This window comes from Microcaecilia unicolor, chromosome 2 (assembly GCF_901765095.1).
Source record: "Microcaecilia unicolor chromosome 2, aMicUni1.1, whole genome shotgun sequence".
Lineage (NCBI taxonomy): Eukaryota > Metazoa > Chordata > Amphibia > Gymnophiona > Siphonopidae > Microcaecilia > Microcaecilia unicolor.
This window is the reverse complement of record NC_044032.1, coordinates 398,383,045-398,403,180: the sequence shown is the minus strand read 5'-3', so window position 1 is coordinate 398,403,180 and position 20,136 is coordinate 398,383,045. Positions and strand designations below refer to the sequence as shown.

Genomic DNA, 20,136 nt, shown 5'->3' with positions numbered 1-20,136 from the left:
TGATGCTCAGATTGAACCTATTATTACTGCCATTTTTAACAACGGCCTTGTAATCTTAAATATGGAAGATAGTGCAATACAATTGCTCCATATTTTTTCATTGAAGCATGTCTTACCTGATGTTTTAGGGTTGTGGGGGGAGAAACTAGGCATGGTGTATGTATGACATTTCTCTTAGCTCTTATTTTTTGTGTGTGCGTATATTAAATTGTTGTTAAGATGTATGTATAGGCCCTGATGATTTCCACAAGAGAATTTTTTAAGATGTATATGTAGGACATTTTGAGGTTATCTAGTGAGACTTTGCGTCCAATAAAGATCTATTACCTGCATTTAAAGCAGGTTCTAACCTTAATGAGGATCTGGAGGTAGTATTGCCTGATAGTTTGAATGTATCAGAACTGCTAGAAACATCTCAAGATATAGTGGACACTCGAGCCATACTGTTAGTATCTTTTGTGTTTGAAGTTGATAAAACTAATTCTTTGACTGTTTTTCAAACATAGATTAGTTTTATGTAAGGGTCAAAGAATGTGGTGTTTTTATGATGTTAGTAAAGAGACTCAATGTAGGAATAAGGCCTTTTTGGAACTACGCTCCTGTGTTCTTCAAAATGGTAGAGAATTCAGAATGTAAGATGTATATTTCATGACCCTGTATTTCTTAAACAATTTCTGGATAATAAGCTTCCCATTCAGGTTAGAAATGTAACTTCTGTCTAGATCCCAGTTGTTTGATCAGGAGTAAATGCAATTGTTATTGTGACTAGGCCTTTCCTTTAAATTAATTACCTTTGAATTAGCTCTCTCTGTATATTCAGAAGGATCCCGTGGTTGGGAACTACATAGAGAATTTAGCAGTTTGCTTCATTAGGTTAATTTATTACCTGTTTAGTGCTATTACTTTATGTGTAATCCTATTTTCTGTTCAAGTATGATTTATCTGCTTGTTAAAATTTCAATAAAGACATTTTTTTAAAAAGCTGTATGTATGGTTGAGGTCTATCCTATGTATTACAGAGTTCCTTTTTATTTTAATTAATTTATAGTCTGTAAACCACCATGATCACATATAACCAGGCAGTATACAAAATGTTAATAAACATACATACAGTTCTAGCAAGATGATACATGTGGTGTTATTTCATTCTAAATGTGATTACTTGTGTCACAATATCAGTATACCTAAGAGCAAAAGCATAACAAATGCATAACAATTAAAAGAAAGGAAAATCAAGCATAATATTTAAATACTAGCATATTCTAAGCATCTTCCTGCATCCTAAAAACAGCCAAAATGTAGAAACCACAAAATATGAAAACTAAATTTTAGTGGTGACAGGCAGTATATGCTCTAAATTTCTGGGAAAAGCAATCTTCTGTTTCCCATTCAATATTTTATTTTAAATTACATGACAACACACATTAATAAATTAAAATGTTTATTTAAAATATTGCATTTGCTTTTCTTTCCCATTTCCTATCATTTTTCCTTGTGCCAAATTAGGCATTGTATAGAATGAGGAAAAAAGTCACAAACAAATCTGGTGAAACTATAAAAACAATATGCAAAACAAAGTATACTACATAATATTCTGAATATACTGTTTTGGAGACTTATGAAAATGAAATACAGGATACACTTCACAGTGAGTGTATACAGATTTGATGGGTGAGTAACTTTGCTGTAAGCTCTGCTTTACACACAGCAACATGTGTTTATCTTCTTTAGTCATGCACCGTAGCATTAAAAACGGTTGCATTAAATACTTGCTAAGAAAACTGTATGTCAAACTGGCAATACAGTGTAATCTGTAGAATGCAGCCATATGTAAGGAGAGTGCTGACCACTGTGAATCATCCCAGCTCATAAAAGTAGACCTAGATTTCCATTCCTGATTCAGGAACCTGTATCTCAGAGAGGTTTAAGGCTGGTATATCTCTAGAGGCAGCATGCAAAATTACTGGTGCAAAGCAGAGTCAATTATTACTCTTCTAGAACAACTTCCTAATTAGGGCAAAAACAGAAAGGTATGCTACTCCCCCTTTTCATATAGAGGGTCTCATCATATTTGCCCTTGACCTAGATGGGGTAGAAAGAAGGTAGGAAAAAGTAGCACACACTGCATTCCATACAGCATGATCATACAAGAACCAAAGTGACAAACTGATGAATGCACACAGTAAAAGACTGCATACAGAATTAAATGGAAGAGAGCTAACGAACCTCAAAAAATGAGGTTCACTCCTGTTATAGTGTACAAAATAAACCCATTTAGAGTCACCACTCCTCTGAGAAAGTCAAATTAATTATCTCGCCACCCTCCCCTCAAAATATAAAGAAAATAAAACACAGTAATATGTGGAAAAGTTTCAACCCAGGCTTGCGGTCAATATGCAGAAAATAGGTCAATGCCATTTAAAACATGCAAATAGAACTGGTTCTTAGTCCATTTAATTCCTGATGGTGCACAAATGCACTAACACTCTCCTAAGGCTGCATCATTAGAGAGTTGTGAACCATTGCCTCAGACACCCAGTTTATTGGCTTGGGTGAGAACTACTTTGAGTACTGGCATGAAAGCAGATGTCTCACTGAAGTTACTAGTGCTCACTATATGGGTATGGATATTCAATCCTTCCATGTAGTTTCGTGTCTCAATGCTCCTCGCAATGTTGTGTAAGCCATTGATTATTGTAGGAGAAAGCTGAAATAAAAGGCAAAAAAAACACAAAAAAGTTAAGAATAAATGCAAAGTACACCCAACAACAGTTTGGATGATATGACCAATACCCATCTGAAAAAAATGCAGCAATTTATTTTGGAATGGGGGAATGAGGTGGGCCTGGCAGTGTTATCCTGCTCCTTCAGATACTCAGCTCAACAGGAACCTGGATTGGGATTTGAGCCATGAGCCTTCATTTGCATCTACCCAAGGATTTCTTCCCTACTTAATATTCCTTCCCAACTTACTTAGCCTGGACACAGCAGTAAGGGGTCCTTTTACAAAGGCACGCTAGTGTTTCTAGTGCGCGCTAAGAATAAGCATGCGCCAAACGCTAGAGATGCCCATATATTTCTATGGGCGTCTCTAGTGTTTAGTGCACACTAATCATTAGTGCACTAACAATGCTAGCGTGTCTTTGTAAAAGACCCCCTAAGGGCCCTGTTTACTAAGGTGCGCTAGCATTTTTAGCGGGCGCTAACCGTGTAGACACCCATAGGAATATTATATGCATCTACAAGGTTAGCACACGCTAAAAACTTTAACGCACCTCTAGCACGGCTTAGAAAACAGGACCCTGTCTTCAGTCAAGACTTAATTGTATAGGCAGGTGGTCTTTTGCTAAGCAGCAGGCTTTGACCTAAGACACCACCAGTGGGGTCACTACTTCTGAAAGACTTCCACACTGTATTTGTTCCTCAGTGGGCCTTAACAAGGTCCCTCTCTCTTCTAAATCATCACTTTCATCCACTCCCCTCACCTCACTCTTCAGGTTATACATACTGTCAAAGGCTGGGCATAGCAATTCAATTATTGGATTCACTCTTACTAGTCAGTTGCTTTACCAAACGGAACAATTGCTGGGGCTTATTTTCTGCTTTTTTGACATTGCCTATTAATATAAGCTCACTTTGAATTCCTAACAATTCAATACTGCCGGTCCAAATATTGCACCGTATTATCCTCCTGCCTCAGATTTGTGTCAGCATTTCACCATAATTTTAAGCCCTCTAAGCCTCAATACTTGCTTACAGTAAAAAAAAAAAAAAAAAAAAAAGGTAGGAAAACCCTGGAGATGTGGAATAAAGGTGCATGCTGCTGTACCAGTAGAGGATGGTTTCAAATGAGATGAAAACCTGAAGTGATATGAGAAAATGAATAGGCCAAATTAATAGAGAAGGCTAAAATGTATGGTAGAAATACAGAGATTACCCTGGCGAGGGGAAGGGGGGACGGAGAGGGTAGTTGGGGAACATGTTTATGGCAATAGATCTTGGATTTTTGTTTGTATTATGATGCATTATTGGATGATGTCTTGCAGATGGCTTTATGGAAAATAATAAAAATATGTTAAAAAAAAATATATACAGAGATTACAGATGGCTCAGAATATATTAGTTAGGCATTCGACGGGACATAGTAAAAAGGACAGCGGGACTCCTCTGTTAAGAGTTCCACTGGATGCCAATTAAGGAGCATTGTGTGTTTAAACTGTTGGTCTTGACCTTTAAGGGGGGGGGGGGGGAGTCCTACATGAACGTGTGCATCAATACATTCCTAATCACTCCTTAAGATCAATACAGAAGATTACACTGATATATCCGAGTAAACGTGATGAAAAAGGAGACGGAGGAGGAAGGCTTTTAGGGTGCCTACACCAAAAGGGGATGTCTTTTTAATGCTATTTAGAAAGGGACTGAAGTGGTTTTTGTTTTTTTTGTTTGTTTGCAGCAGTTCTGAAAAGGTAATTGAATGGCAGGAAACAATTGTAGTGGCATAACATTTTTTTTTTGTTAGTCTAGGAATTTTTATTTATTTTGTAAAAAATGAACAAACAACAAACCAGGAAAAATCAATAAACCCTCCCCTCAAGAAAACATAGTACAAAACAGTATGGCTATTTGTATTATCAATACAACATTAACACATTTCAAGATGTTTCAACAGAGTTGACTAATTTTCATAAAGTTAATAGACACTTTTGATCATTTAGAACTATAAGATTCATATTTATAAGAGGTACAAATTAAGTTCCACCAGTGAGTATGAGTAGCTTGACTTGGAAGCAAAGATCACCTTGAATACAAAAGTAAGTAACATGTTTAGCACTAGACAGACATTTTCCTTGAGAATATTTTTGAAACAGTTACCTCTAAAGAGCAGATATTTATATTCAAGAGGAACAGCAAAATTGCAAATAGAAACAATACATCAGTCAAGAATGATTGAATGAAGGCACAAATCAAATAGCATGCATTTAAACGAGCCATGTAGACTTTTATAGGACCAACATGTGGGTTGAATGGAAGAGTCAATGTGATGAGATTTTAAGGGGGTCCAGTAAGAGCTATGAATAAAAAAAACAACAACATAGATTGTACTACAGAAGAAGATTTAAAACTTTTAAATGTAGTTTCCAAAACGTCCCAAGTAGAATCAGACATGGATTGTGAAAGTTCACTTTCCCAGCGTTTACTTAACCAGAACAACTCTGTTGCATCTGAGATTTGAAATATTTATAAATATAAGACGCAATATGCCCAGTATTATGCAATTGGGAGCAAATAGTAAGGAGCTCTGTAGTGTGAGAGCAATCCTTAATATAACGGTTGCACTTTTTAAGCATAGAGCATATTTGCAAACACTGATGGAATTGTGAATGAGGTAAGAAATACTCATTATGCCTATCATAAAAAGTTTTCCAAGTGAAATCTGACAGATTAATGAAAGCACTGAGATGCCTATACGTTGCCAGTGAGACCAAGAGATTTGTTTTTTGTCTGTTAGAAAAGATGGGTTCTGCCATAAAGTTAGATATAAAGTATTAGACCAACGTAAAATATTAGACCAGGGTATTTTTAAAGTATCATCAAATTTGGATAGTAGGGTGTGTGTTATCTTGAGAAGTGGATTAGTAGCATATTTCTTGTGAAGGCGCAGAGTTATAAACTACTGCCAACTCCAGACTTCGCGCCTTTTGTCTCGCTGCACCCTACGCCTGGAATAAACTTCCTGAGCCCCTACGTCTTGCCCCATCCTTGGCCACCTTTAAATCTAGACTGAAAGCCCACCTCTATAACATTGCTTTTGACTCGTAACCACTTGCAACCACTCGCCTCCACCTACCCTCCTCTCTCTTCCTTCCCGTTCACATTAATTGATTTGATTTGATTTGCTTACTTTATTTTTTGTCTATTAGATTGTAAGCTCTTTGAGCAGGGACTGTCTTTCTTCTATGTTTGTGCAGCGCTGCATATGCCTTGTAGCGCTATAGAAATGCTAAATAGTAGTAGTAGTAGGAGAAGTCTGGTGTTATAATAATCTTAGAGCCTTCAATAGATTACAGATGGCATAGAACGCGCAGCCTCCAGTATCATCGTGACTTGAGTATGTCTAAGAAATTTAATTATTATCGGTTGGGGAAAGTTCTTTCCAAGCTGAGGTTGAGCAATACAGTGAGCATGTTCTATATCAAGCATTACTTCCGGCTGCAATTTCAGCAAAGTAGTCAAAAAAGTGGAAGAAATCACAACATAATTTTACCTTCAGTATTTTCAGGTAAGCATAAAAGGCAAAGGTTACTTCTACGCATCTGATTTGATAAATCTTCAATATCATGCTATAACGTTTCAAGTTTGAGTTAGCATTTAAAGTTAATTCATGGAAAGATTTGATGTCTTCAGCAATTTTATCCATTTTATCAAAGACAAAGGTACAATCATGCCCTTCTCATGTATGCTAGGATCCTGTTTAGATCTCTTGGAAGCAGACTGCACAGTGAATGAATGATCGTTCTTCATGGATTTATTAGCCATGGTCATTCGTACTGTCTCTCAGTAGCTGAAATCTCTGAGAAAAGCAATAAAGGTGAAAAAAGAAAAATGCTAGCAGGAGAGCAAGTACTATGCAGTCATTCTGGGTAAGGTCACGTGACTACCCTGTAGTGGCATAACTATAAAGGCTGACTAATGATGGAGTAAGATTGAAATTAAGAATTTTATTGGAAAATTGAAAATTAAAACTATAAAGAACATTTTTTTTCTAATATGCGAGCCAAATTACAAGTCAAACTTGCATTGCCATAGCTGTGTTGCCTACGGGTGGATATTTTAAAACCTTTCAGTCAGCATCTTGGTACGTCATATTTGTTGATCTGATTATCCTGTACAAGAAAAACTGATTTGCTCTTTGGTGAGTGACATCAATTAGGAACATTTTTGGTCTTTCCATCATTTTTTTCTTTCCACTGTGTATATTTGATGAATAAAGTACACTTACAAAGCCCATGCTCAGCAGCAGAACCTTTTTCTAAGTGCCGGCGACTTTTAATCCTCCACATTTTGTATGTGATTCAAGTGATTAAGAAATCACTTGAATCACATAAAAAATATGGATGATTTGGACCAATGATAATACTAGAGTCTAAAAGTTGTCAACACTTAGAAAACTTAAGTTTTGTTGCCAAGCGTGGACTTTTGACGTCTTTCCCTCCATTAAATAAATTGTTAGCAATGCATTTAGTTCATTAGTATGTCAATTATAGTGCCTTCTATTGATTTAACATGCATTAATCTATGAATTAACATGCATACTGTCAATATGCATACAGTAAAAATTCTATAAGATAAACTGAAAAACATCTGAAAATCAGGGAGAAAATCTGGCAAATGCCTAAAAAAGATCTGATTATTTTTTCTTCGCTTACACCTAACTAGAAAGGGACTCTGGATTACACCAAATGCATACCATATACACGATTATTTGTAGCAAGATTTCCTCTTTCAGTATAGTATGCAGTAAAACCTAGACCTTAAAACTGCAATGAATGAACACATAGATAAGTTCAGAGTAATTCCAGTAAACACATAGCAGTAAACTTGTTAGACTAGTTTATAAAATTGGTTTCAAGATACTTAAATGGCAGTATTTTTTGTCATTACACAAACCCTTATTGAAAACAGTTTAAGCTGAAAATTACCACACTATTTTAAACTTACTGTCTGCTCCCTAAGTTTATCATACAGGGATTCCAGTCGCTTGTTTGCATCATCTAATTTCCTCTTGGTTTGCTGTAAAAGAGAAGAAAAAGAAATGTTAGTTAAAAAATACTTCCAGATTGTGTTTACTGGTAACCTAAGGCTTAACCCATTTTTGCTCAAATTTTTATTTTCACCCTCGATTTCTAAAACAATTTTGAACACTTAGCAAAAACAGGTTGTCTTTAAAAAAAAAAATTATTTATTGAAATTTTTAAATATATACACGAGAATCCTTTTGCTCAGAAAAATGAAATCAAAAACTTAGGAAGCAAATTAAAGATCATAACATATAATTATTTCCATTAAACGAAGTCCATAATTCTGGGGAGTTGGAGCAATTCATCCAGGAACTAAACTAAGGAATACTAGTTAAAAGGAAATTAAAACAGCATTCTGTTCGGTAACATTAAAGTAACAGCAATGATAGAATATAAATTCAGCATAATAGAGGGGTAGATGTCAGGTTAAGTCTGATCTGTACATGAGAAAACTGGCTCTTATCACTGTGTACTTTAATTTATTTTTACTATATACTTTCGTTCCTTTTTTCCTCTCTATGCTTTTATGTTCAACTCCACCCCATGTAAAAAATATTATTGGTATGAATTTCAGCTATTATTATTCCTGATAGCTTGTATGACAACTCAGTTACTGAGAAAATTAGATACTTCTAAGGAATACATGCACAGAAGCAGGTTTCTTTCAACAAAACACAGGGCCATGAGATGAAGGTGGAAGGGGATAATCTCAAGAGTACTCTAGGGAAATGTGTTTACCAAAGCGATGACAGACACATAGAAGAGCATCCCACTGAAGGTGAAAAAAAACCCCCAGTATAACCTCTTCCATTTAAAAATGTATGACCACCTAGTAGAATCTCTTCTGAAAGCTAGCAAGACCTGAGAAAAACTATCAGGCAAGCTAAAAAAAAACCAAAGTTAACCTTTCAACAACCAAGCTGTGATGGCTAGGGACTTTATGATGGCATGCAACAATGTCCCCTGTGTTTGCATGATTAATGTTGGGAAAACTTTGGACAGAAGGGGGAACCAGATTTGTCTCACCCAACAGGAGCTATTAGAATCATGGTCCCATGGTCTTGTCTAAACTTCAGAAGAGTCCTGCTATGAGGGGAATCGGAAGATACACATACAGAAAACCTTCTCCTCAGTAAAGGAGAAAGGAAACTGAAGTTAGTTTGCCAAGTGTCCCCATCCTGCAGTAGAACTGGGGCACTTTCTATTGAGGGGGTGCTCATTCTCAAAAAAAATCTTGTGAGCGACGTTGTAGCTCACAACCACTCAAAAAGGAAGATGACTCAGTTTGTCCTTGCATGCCAAATATGTAGCCTTGAGGGACACCTTGTGAAAAACGGCCCATTTCCACATTCTAACAATCTCCCAACAAAGGATATATGATTCTGTTCCTCTCTGTTTGTTCACATAAAACATGGCTACTTGATTGTCAGTTTGAACTAGGATAACTTTGTTAGACAACCAATCTCTGAATGCCTTTAGAACATTCCATATTGCCCTTAGCTTTAGCCTCCGCTCTTCAACTTGCCTCTGGCATTTCCTAATGGCCAATATACCTGTTAAATGACCCCACATAGTAGTCTTTAGGCCTTCCCACAAAGCCTCTGGCAACACCTCCCCTGATAATTTCATGCTGTGGGGGTTAGTCTTCCTCCAACTATCCTCCTATTCGCTGTACCGTATGACCTATCCCTCCCACCCTAGTGCATCCCACCCACCATCCTGAGCATATAAAATATCGTGAATACACTGATCTAAACGGGCACCCTGACCAATACTGGGGGCATAGATATTAACCAACATATAAACCCGCCCAGTGACCCTAGCCAACACTAACAGAAACCGTCCCCCCTCATCCCGCTGAACCCTCAAAACCTCAACTAGTACTCCCCTTTCTTTAACTCCCAAATTGTAGTTGGGAACTCCCTGATGCTGGACCAGCTTCTCACTTGTCCGTAATAGATGAGTCTCTTGCCCCTCTTCCAAAGTATACATATTGAGATCTTTAAGTCTGTTCCCATATGCTTTATGACTAAGACCATTGACCATTTTAGTAGCCACCATCTGGACTGACTCCATCCTGTTTATATCTTTTCGAAGACGTGGTCTCCAGAATTGTACAAACCAAAATACCAAAGAACAATTCATCTCCACCACCTCCCGCGGGAGGGCATTCCAAGTATCCACCATAAAGGCCCCCAGATTATGTTTGAAGACTATCAATTACCTACACCCACGCCTCCGGGCCTCTTGGATTTTTTCCGGAGACTGGTACTGATGGCAAAAAAAGACTATTCTGCAACAGTGGAGGGAGCCCGCGACCCCTGCTTTCTCATCTTGGCGGATGCAAATGACTTCTCTGCTGACTATGGAGGCTCAGATTTTTTCAGATGCCTCCTCGTCCTCAGGCAGACGTTTTCGCCGCTGTTGGGAGCGCTCTGGTTCTACTTTGCAGCGTGCCGCTAGAAATCGGATATTCCATTGAAGGACAGCCCAGCTTCCATGCAGCACAGGGGTGGGTGGGGGGAGGGAGAGAGGGAGGGAAGGGGTGGGGTAAAGGGAGAAAATGTTTGGAATCATTCTTGGAATCTCTCAATAGGACAGCGGGGTCAGAAGGTACTCATGACCTGTGATCTGTGCAATTGTTTCTTGCTATCACGCTTCATAAAAATTATTTCAAATAAAAATGAATCTTGGTTCAGTTTGTAGAAGTGTGTCTAGATCTCCCCCTCTCCATGATTTCCTAGGAACTGCTAGTTCAGAAAATCTGAAGTCCTCAAAGGAATGTCCACTTTGGATAGAGCGGTCAACCAAAGGCTTGTCTTAGCTTGTCTTCTCTGATCACACTCCTATGCTCCATGATCCTGATGTTCAATTTTCTTTTAGTTTTTCCCATGTACAGCAGACCACATGGGCATACTGCAACATACACCACTGCAACAGTTTTACAGTTTTAGAAGTGCTTCAAAACAAACTTCTCTCCAGTAGTTGGATGAATACTACATTGGTGTTCATATTGACTATGCACTGATAGTGGCCAGTAAGGAGTTCATTCTTATTACCTTTAATCTGCGACAATGCTGAAGGTAAAAGCAGATCTCTCAGATTACATTTTCTTTTGTATACAACCATCAGTTCCTTCTTTCAGAAGCATTCAAGATTCTGGATCACATACCAATGCTTCCTTAGAACTTTAACTACGTCATTGGACTTGTGAGTGAACGGCATGGTGTATACTATCTTTTCAATCTGTATATCAAAATGCATCTGAAACTTAAGACTGTTGTCTAGACCACTTATCCATGCATAAAAATAATTTAGTTCGCTTACTGTTCCCTTCCAGATGACAAAGATGGGAAACCAATGAATGTAAATAAATTACTAGACTACCAGAGCTGTCATATCAAATCCTTGAAGTTGAACTTGCCCTACAGTCAATTTTTAAGACTTTAGAGACTCTGCTTAGATGCTAAAATTTACACTGTAAGATTTAAGGATATGACGAAGAGGTTTAAAGAAAGGGGGTTCCCAGAGTAATGTATAGATTAATGTTTTGGAAAAGCAGCTGCTATAGAGAGAAAAACCCTACATAAACCTGTAAATAGACAAAAAAAAAATAGTATGCACCATGCCATTCACATGTCCAAAGAAATGTGAATGTTTCTCAAAGAAGGAACTGATGGCTGCATACAAAACAAACTTAATCAGAGAGATTTGCTTGTACTTTAAGCATTGCCTCAGACTAATGGTAATAAGAATGAACTCCCCATCGGCCACCAGCAATGTGGTAGTTGTTCCGTTTGCACAGTGTCTTCAGGGCTGGAGAAAGTTTCTGCACATGGCTCTGTCAGGTGCCACACATGGACAAGGATTTCTCTGTCCTGCTTGCCCTCAGAGAATGCAATTTTTTAATGCCTCACATAATTAAGTTGTAGACTGTTACCACAGGACACGATCAAGATTAACATAGAAACAAAAAAGTGAGGCGAGTCCAAAGAGGATACTGAAGAATCTTTATTGTAAATAAAGCTGAAAAATGACCCAACACAGCCGTGTTTCGGCACAAAGGCCTACCTCAGGGGTCTGGTCAATCTCTAATGTTATGACAAAACATCTAACAAAAGAATATTGTCAACATTCAGTTCATTGAATCCTCAATTTTGCTAAAATGCTGAAGTATCTGTTCGACCAGTTAGAGTTCATGTCGGGTCGTCTTTCAGCTTTATTTACAATATCCTTCAATATCCTCTTTGGACTCACCTCATTTTTTTTATTTCATTGCTCACGATTACGTGAGGCTTGCTCCTCTTTTGATCTTGTAAAGATGATTATTCATTTATGGTAGTTTAACAAACCTCCCTGATTTTCTCCAACTTTTTCTTGCATGCATGGGACAAAAAGTTGAATTAGCCTCCTGCTTTCAGCTGCACAACACATTTCAATAATTACTTCCATTGCTGCCATTTGCCAACTACTTGGAATAAAAGCTAGCAAAGGTGTCTGACTTAGCTCTTCAATCAATGGCTCAGAGTGCTATTTCAGTAACACCCGGCAGCCAAGTTCGAGCACCCAGAATCCAAGATGGAAGTCTCACCTAGGTCTAACTAAATCCAAAGAGCCTATGGCATAAACCTAACAGACTTTCCAATGTTTATTAAAGCTAATAAGAACCTATTTTTAATTGCAAGTAAATGTCATGTGCAGTGACATTCCTTCACAGAGTAAAATCCTTTTTGTGAAGGAACAAAACAAGTTATGCATGTACAAAGGCATTCACCAAATTTCATATGGTTAAGCCCCAATATGCATGAACAACCTCATTGAACTACCCTCACTTTAAAGCCTCTAAATCATCTAGAGAATATCTTTTCTTACATTTCCCAAATTGTAAGAAAGTAACCTACAAAACAATCTATACTGCTAACTTTTCATATCAAGGCACTAAAATTTGGAACTCCTTACCTAAAACCATCAAATGCACCGATGATTATTTGTCATTCCGAAGTCTACTAAAAACTCACTTCTTCGGTATAGCCCAGTGGTTCCAAAACCTGGTCCTGAAGGCACCCCAGTCAGTCAGGTTTTCAGGACACCCAAAATGAATATTCATGAGAGAGATTTGCATGCACTGCCTCCGCTGCATGCAAATCTCTCTCATGAATATTCATTGTAGAAATCCTGAAAACCTGACTTGCTGGGGTGCCTCCAGGTTTCGGAACCACTGGTCTAGCCTCTAAGGAAATAAGCACTCTTCTCAAATAAACTCATGGCATAATTTTTACCTCATCCTACCTTCCACTACTGTTGTCTATTCCAGTTAATCCTAGCCCTCTAACTTCTTCCTCCTCAATTGTCTAGCTTAAAAAACTAAGTATTTAATTACACCTGTTTCTAACTCAAGTTTTACTGGTCTAACATATGATGTATTTTACTTTCTGTTAATATATTTGAACATGTTCATGCTTTTCTAATTATAAAGTAAGCCACACTGAACCTGAGTTCTACTCAGGCTAATGTGGGATACAAACGTCGTAAATAAAAAATATATCCCACATACCGGATCTGAAGCTGATGACAGACACCTCTGAATGAGGGCCTCAAATGTTGTCTTAAGAATAAGATGTTCATCAGGAATTGGCTTTTTGGTGATCTTCTCTGTGGTCAGTGAGTGGACAGGCTACAAGAAACACAATTTTATTTTTTCAAAAACAGGTTTGAGAGGTTACAATGCCCTAATAAGATTACAGCAGTAAAAGATGGCTTACCTCGGTGAACAAAAGCCTTTATCTAGGACCAGTGGTTTTCAACCCTGTCCTCGGGGACCACCTGGCCAGTCAGGTTTTCAGGATATCCACAATGAATATGCATGAGATGTATTAGCATGCACATCCTCCACTGCATGCAAATATCTATCCTGCATATTCATGGTGGGTATCCTGAAAACCCGACTGGCCAGGTGGTTGCTGAGGACTGGGTTGAAAACCACTGATCTAGATAGTATGATGTTTGGCTTAAAAGCACTTTCTGACTTTAGAATAATATACAAGAGGCATGGAACACATTTTAAAAATAAATTTTACAAAAACATCCACATTTATACCACTTGAGGCATTGTATCAAACTCTGCTGGAACAAATAAAGAACACCTGTAATGCACTCTGTAAGAACAGTATTTAGTCAGCTTTAGGCAAAATCTTAAGATGCATACTATACATAGCACCATCCTGTCATGATGAAATTTCATAAGCAGTAGATAAGTCAAGATTTGCAGCTCAACAACTCCTCAGGCTGAACTAAACACAATCAAAACACTACTGTACCTTCCAGGATGGATATTTAATACCACCAAAGGCCAGGTACTTGAATGGGGCCTTTATCTTCTGTGTCAAAACACTGAGGTCCTGTAACTGTGCAAGTGGCTGGATGGGGTGCTTCATATGGAGCCTGGAACAAAACTGAGAGATCCAATGGGGTGCCCCATGTTCGGAAGATCTTGCAGGCAACGCCCATGCTGAGGGGGCCACTCATGCAGTTGCATGATCCTGCTCAGTATGTTGGCCAGACTGTTGAGTTTTCCTGCCAGGTAAGTGGCCTTCAGAAGCATCCCATGCTAGTGTGCCCGCCACATCCGTATGGCCTCCCGACATAGAAGGCATGATCCAATGTCCCCATACCTGTTCGTGTAGTACAATTTGATTGTTCAGCTGATCCCTGAAAGAATTTAGAGCATTCCAAATTGCCCAGCGCTCCAGAAGGTTGATTTGGAGATCTGTTTTCTGGACTGATCAAGCACCTCAAGCTAGTCTAAATGAGCTCCCCACCCTCGGCAGGATGCATCCTTCGCCAGCACTCTCATGGGACGTAGAATTTGGAATGGGAGTCCCAGAGTCAAAATGGATTGAATTGCCCATAAGAGTAGGGACTGAACCAGCTCTGGCGGAACTCAGATTACATCCTCTAGGTTCCCCATGGCTTGACACCACTGGGAAGCTATGGTCCACTGCGCAGTTCTCATGTGAAGACTTGCCATGGGTGTCACATGAACAATAGAGGCCATGTGGCCCATCAACCTCAACATCTGCTGGGCTGTGAACTGCCGAGCTGCTCGGACTCGAGTGGCAAAGGCAACAAGAGCATCTGCCCGCACCACAGGGAGAAAAGACCAAGCCAGCTGAGTGTCTAGCAGGTCTCCAATGAACTCTAATCACTGGACAGGGAGCAGATGAGACTTGGGGTAGTTTAAAACGAACCCTAGTAGCTTTAACACACAAATAGTCTTCCGCAAGGACCCTGAGTGACATGCTCACCAGCCAGTCGTTCAGATAAGGGTACGCATGGACTCCCAGTCTATGTAGCGACGCTGAGACTACTGCAAGACACTTGGTGAAAACTCTAGGAGCTGACGCAAGTCCCAAAGGCAACATGCGATACTGGAAGCCGAAACTGTAGATACTTTCTGTAAGCTGGAAGTATCGAGAGATGAGTATAAGCATCTTTTAAGTCCAGAGAGCATAGTCAATCATTTTCCTGAAGCATGGGAAGCAGGATGCCCAGGGAAGCCATTCTGAATTTTTCTTTGACCAGGAATTTGTTCAGGTCCCTCAGGTCTAGGATGGGATGCATCCCCCATATTTCCTTTTGCAAAAGAAGTACCTGGAATAGAATCACGTCCTTTTCCCATGGTGGAATGGGTTTGACCGGATAGGCCTTGAGAAGGGCGAAGAGTTCCTCTGCAAGTACATGCTTGTGCTGAGAGCTGAAGTGATGTGCTCTCGGTGGGCAATCTGGTAGTTTCTGAAGCCAATGCAGGGCATAACTGAGATGGATTATTTGAAGAACCCACCAATCAGAAGTTACAAGGGGCCACCTTTCTTGGTAAAACTTCAGCCTCCATCTGACCGGCAAGTCGTCTGGGACGGTCACTTTTACAGCAGCTATGCTCTGCTGGAGCCAAAATCCCATCCCCCACTTTGACTGGGGAGCCATCTGGGCCTTAGGTGCACACTGTTGACGAGAATGAGTGTGCTGGGACGCAGCCTGCTGAGGCTGGTGAGAAGGGGTGTACCTACACCTGTGCGAGTAATAAGTACTCCTCTTTGACTTGCCAAAAAAACACCTAGAGTAGGAGGCAGGTGCAGAAGGCGCCTGGGGGAGAGAGAATCAATAGTACCAGTGTACTTCTTGATGAGATCAGCGACCTCCTACACCTTCTCTCCAAAAAGATTATCCCCCCACCATGTGGCATCCACCAATCTCTGCTGGACCACCAGGTCCAAGTCAGAGACATGCAGCCATGAGAGTCTGCATATCACTATACTCTGGGCAGAAATCCTAGAGGCCACATCAAAAGTATCGTAGGCACCCCTAGCCAAGAACTTACGACACACCTTCTGCTGCTTGACCAGCTGACGAACAGATTCAGCCTGCTCTGGAGGGAGACAGCCTACTAAATCAGACATATTGTGCACAAGGACAGCAAGTACAGGATTGTGTAGAGCTGGTATGATTGGATACGGGAGATGTGCATGGACGCTCGATAAATCTATTGTACAAAAGTATCCAGGATTCTAGCCTCTCTGCCAGGGAGAGCTGAAGCATTTTCCCTAGAATTCCTAGCCCTTTTGAGCACAGATTCTACCACTAGGGAATGAGGAGGCAACTGAGGCCTATCAAACCCAGGGGAAGACTGAATCCAATACATGGTGTCAATCTTCTTGGGGAGGAGAGAGACCGACAGAGTGGACTCCCAGTTCTTCACTGAGCGTCCTGTAAGATCTTGTGAAGCGGGACTATTACAGCCTCTAGGAGGAGAGTCGTAGCCCAGGACCTCGAACACCTTAGCCCTGGGTTCATCCTTCACTTCCAAAGAAAATGGGATGGCAGCTACCACCTCCTTTACAAAAGAGGGGAAGGAAAGGCTCTCAGGTGGAGACTTCCTCTTTTCCTATGGAGGGGAAGGATTAGATGGGATGCCATAGGACTCCTCCTCTGAGAAGTACTGTGGATCCTTTGCATTTTACATAATATATCATTTACGTGCACCCTAAAAGAATAGAGCTTAGGCATTCTGCCAGCATTTACATGCATAAGTGTACGCTTAATCTGCAGAAGTTCTAGAATGTTGTAATTTTACATGCACAAGTGGTATATAAATGTTGGCGAACTGTTACAGAATTACCCTTATACAGTCAGCAAGCTTCAGGCCTTAGAAACTGATCCATCCTATATAAAGATTTTCAATAGCAGGATGGTTCTGTATTTGCATCTGTGGTTCATCAACATCAGTTTTAAAAGGCTGCATATGTAGACACTTGGGGCCAGCAGGATACCTCCCCACACCCCAAAATTCAGCTTATTAAAATTGTTACTCCAGCTTAACAAATACATGTACACTCCTGCACGTTCTTATCATATTTTACAAAATGCTCCACATTTCGCACAGTCTTATGTAAAATACTGGGAGGGGGGGAACTGTGAACTTTCCAACCTGTTTCTTAGTTCATTGAAGATTTTAATGCACCCTTTCTCAGAGTTATAGCAAAGTGGTTTACAACTTTAAAAAATGAAGGGGGCAAATGAAAGAAATTGAGAACTTCAGTCAGTGGACAGTGCAAAGAGAGAGAAAGGATAGAACTATTATTCCTCAGAAACTCAAGGCTGAGAGAACTATGCATTGCTGTATGAAAGTGAAAAAGTTTTCAATGCTGCTTTGAAGCAAGTCCAATTAGATCTTTCTCTTATTTTATGTCTTATTTCTAGCCCACTTATTAACTAGGCTGTTTACAATAAAACATAAAAAAATCAAATTAATAGTAAGATGATCTGATCAGGCTACAGAAATCTAGATGTCTCGATTCCCATTTCAATGTTCTATGTAATATGGACCTTTATTTCTGTTTCTCAAGGCCTGGAACAACATGTCAAGGTTCATAATAGCAAAGCTTTTGTGGTACTAGTGGCCTGCCTCCATGGAAGAGATCTGCAAGGCTGTGACATGGACCCATGTTCACACCCCATTACTGTTTGGAGGGTGGTCAAAGTGATAATAGGTTTGGTCAGTCTATCATGTAGAATCTTTTTAAGGTCTGGAGTCCATCTCCATCCCCCCCCAAAAAAAAACAATCAAAAGGTCGGTTAACAAATTTGTGCTTTTGGTAGCACTCGCTTTCAGTTTGTTTTTCTGTGATACTGTTAAGTGACCCAGTGTCAGGCGACCAGGCTTTTTGATCAGTCTCTCCTACTGTGCTAAATCACTAACATCTCATTTAAATAAATTTGACCCCTGAGGCAGGCACTGATTGGAATAAAGCTCTTTGGTTCTTCAAGGGTATCTCTCCACTGTTTTTTTTTTTTCGGCAGATTGCAACCATACAAGAAAATAAAGTTATATGAAAAACCCTAACTAGGGTATTCTAAGAGGTAAAGGAGGTAAAGAAAGAGGTGGCAATCCGGCAAAAGAATGTAAAAATTACCTCACTGTGGACTGAAGTGTAAACACAACTTCTGGGCTCACTGGATAAAGAACTGAAATGGCCCTGTGCATTGATACCAGCATAGGAGGATTCTACTTGAGTGGTTTACTGTGTAAGAAATCTCTAACAGCTCCTACAGCTTTGTTTACATTTTCTTACCCAGGTCCCACGCGATGATTTCATCCATTGAAGAAGAATTTTTGTACTGCCTGCCCGCGAACAAACAAATAATTCAGTTACAAAATTCTTAAGAAAAACATAAATGCAATATAAATTAGGAGTAGTCTTCAGTGCTTTCAACCATTTTCTAATATTTGGCTCTGCAGCTTTGGAGCTTCAGAGAATGGTGCTTGCCCTGCAATACAATTGATATCAATATGCAGGCAACATATTTACACCTTCAGTGCAAGAAAGTTAAGTTAAATCAGTATGATTGGAAATATAGTAGACAAAGAAGCAGGAAAACTGTGAAGACTGGAGGATGCAGCCATATGTTCAGTGTTGACCCCTAACTCAAAAATTAAATTATTATAACCTGAATGACATTTCCAGTTGGGGCTCCTGGTGCTCCTTCCATGCTAGGCTTTGAGGCAGCTGGTACCATGATTGCAGGTTGTGCTTGTGGCTGCGGCATCATTTGGAAAGGAATCTGTAGCCCTGGCTGTACAGGAGGATGGTGAGATGGCTGGAAAGTAGGCTGCACTGGGGCTGGAGCAGAAGAGGGTGACTGCTGCATTTGCGGATCTACCAGGGGGGTCATTATTGGAGATGTGATAGGAATAGGACGCATGTACCCATCTTGACTCTGTGAACATAAAGATTAACTATTATTTACATATTGTTTCCATAAATCCAAAATTATTTGCCAGGAAAAAAACAAGTTACTTACCTGTAGCAGGCACTCTTCATGGAAAGCAAGATACAGGTCCTCACAGATAAGCAACGTCATCTGACTAAGCTTGTTTGGGGAAAAAGTATTTCCAGTCTAGAAAAATTCTGAATGCTTTTGAAAGGCCCTACCATATGCATGCAACTTCTTGCTATCCCCTGCATTGTCTGATTTGGCTGTTGAACCCTTGTCCCAACTCATGCGGAACTCTTGTGCAATTATGGGATTTAAAATAGAGGGTGTCAAGAACAAGTTCTCCATTTATAATGCTGATGATTTAATTTTGTCTTACTAGTGGAACCATGCCCGTTTACTCAACAATGAAACGGGCCCTAGGAAGGCCGTCATGTAAGCTTTTTTTTTTCTCTCTCCCCTGCCCTCCCCAACCTGTCCAGCAATTCTTCCCTCCCCTCCATGTCCAGCGATTCTCCTCTTCCTTGCCCTCCTGTGTCCCGCGATTCTCTCCTCTACTGTCCTCCCATCCCATCCATGTCCATCAAATTCTCCTCTGCCCTGCCCTCCCCTTCCTCCCTCCCCTCGATGTCCTGCGATTCTCTCCTCCCCTCGATTTGTACCTGAACGTTTTCTGCCTGGCTGGCACTGGCTTCCGTTCGTAACATCCCTCCTGACGTCAGCTCTACTCCAACGTTCCCTTCCCTCTCACTGTTCCACCCTCTGACGTCATTACGTCTTGACGTGAGGGCGGGACAGTGAGGGGGAATGGAAAGAAGGCTGGCTGACATCAGGAGATGTTACGAACCCAGCCAGCCAGCCATGGAACACTGGAGGTGCAAATTATTATATAGGATATGGATACTTCCAGTGTAGCCTTGGAGGGGCAAGTTTTGGACACCCAAGTTTTGTTGAGGACGTCCTCGCAAAACATCCCGATGGAGGGATGGGGAAACCTGTATTATCGAAACAAGATGGATGTCCATCTTTCATTTTGATAATACGATCGGGGACGCCCAAATCT

The 20,136-nt window shown here is 40.0% G+C and overlaps 1 protein-coding gene across 7 annotated transcripts in view; it reads right to left on the bottom strand.

Moving 5' to 3' along the window:
• Window positions 1–1,424: 1,424 nt before the first annotated feature.
• The window catches only part of SEC31A (SEC31 homolog A, COPII coat complex component), a 213,265-nt gene continuing 194,553 nt past the window's right edge, over window positions 1,425–20,136 (bottom strand). For all 7 annotated transcript variants that reach the window (XM_030190615.1, XM_030190616.1, XM_030190617.1 and 4 more), the window contains 4 exons: window positions 18,807–19,076; window positions 13,357–13,476; window positions 7,723–7,794; window positions 1,425–2,707 (listed from right to left, as the gene is read on the bottom strand). In XM_030190615.1, the coding sequence (XP_030046475.1) occupies window positions 2,528–2,707; window positions 7,723–7,794; window positions 13,357–13,476; window positions 18,807–19,076 (642 nt within the window). In that variant the 3' untranslated portion in view covers window positions 1,425–2,527. The remainder of the gene's footprint in view (window positions 2,708–7,722; window positions 7,795–13,356; window positions 13,477–18,806; window positions 19,077–20,136) is intronic.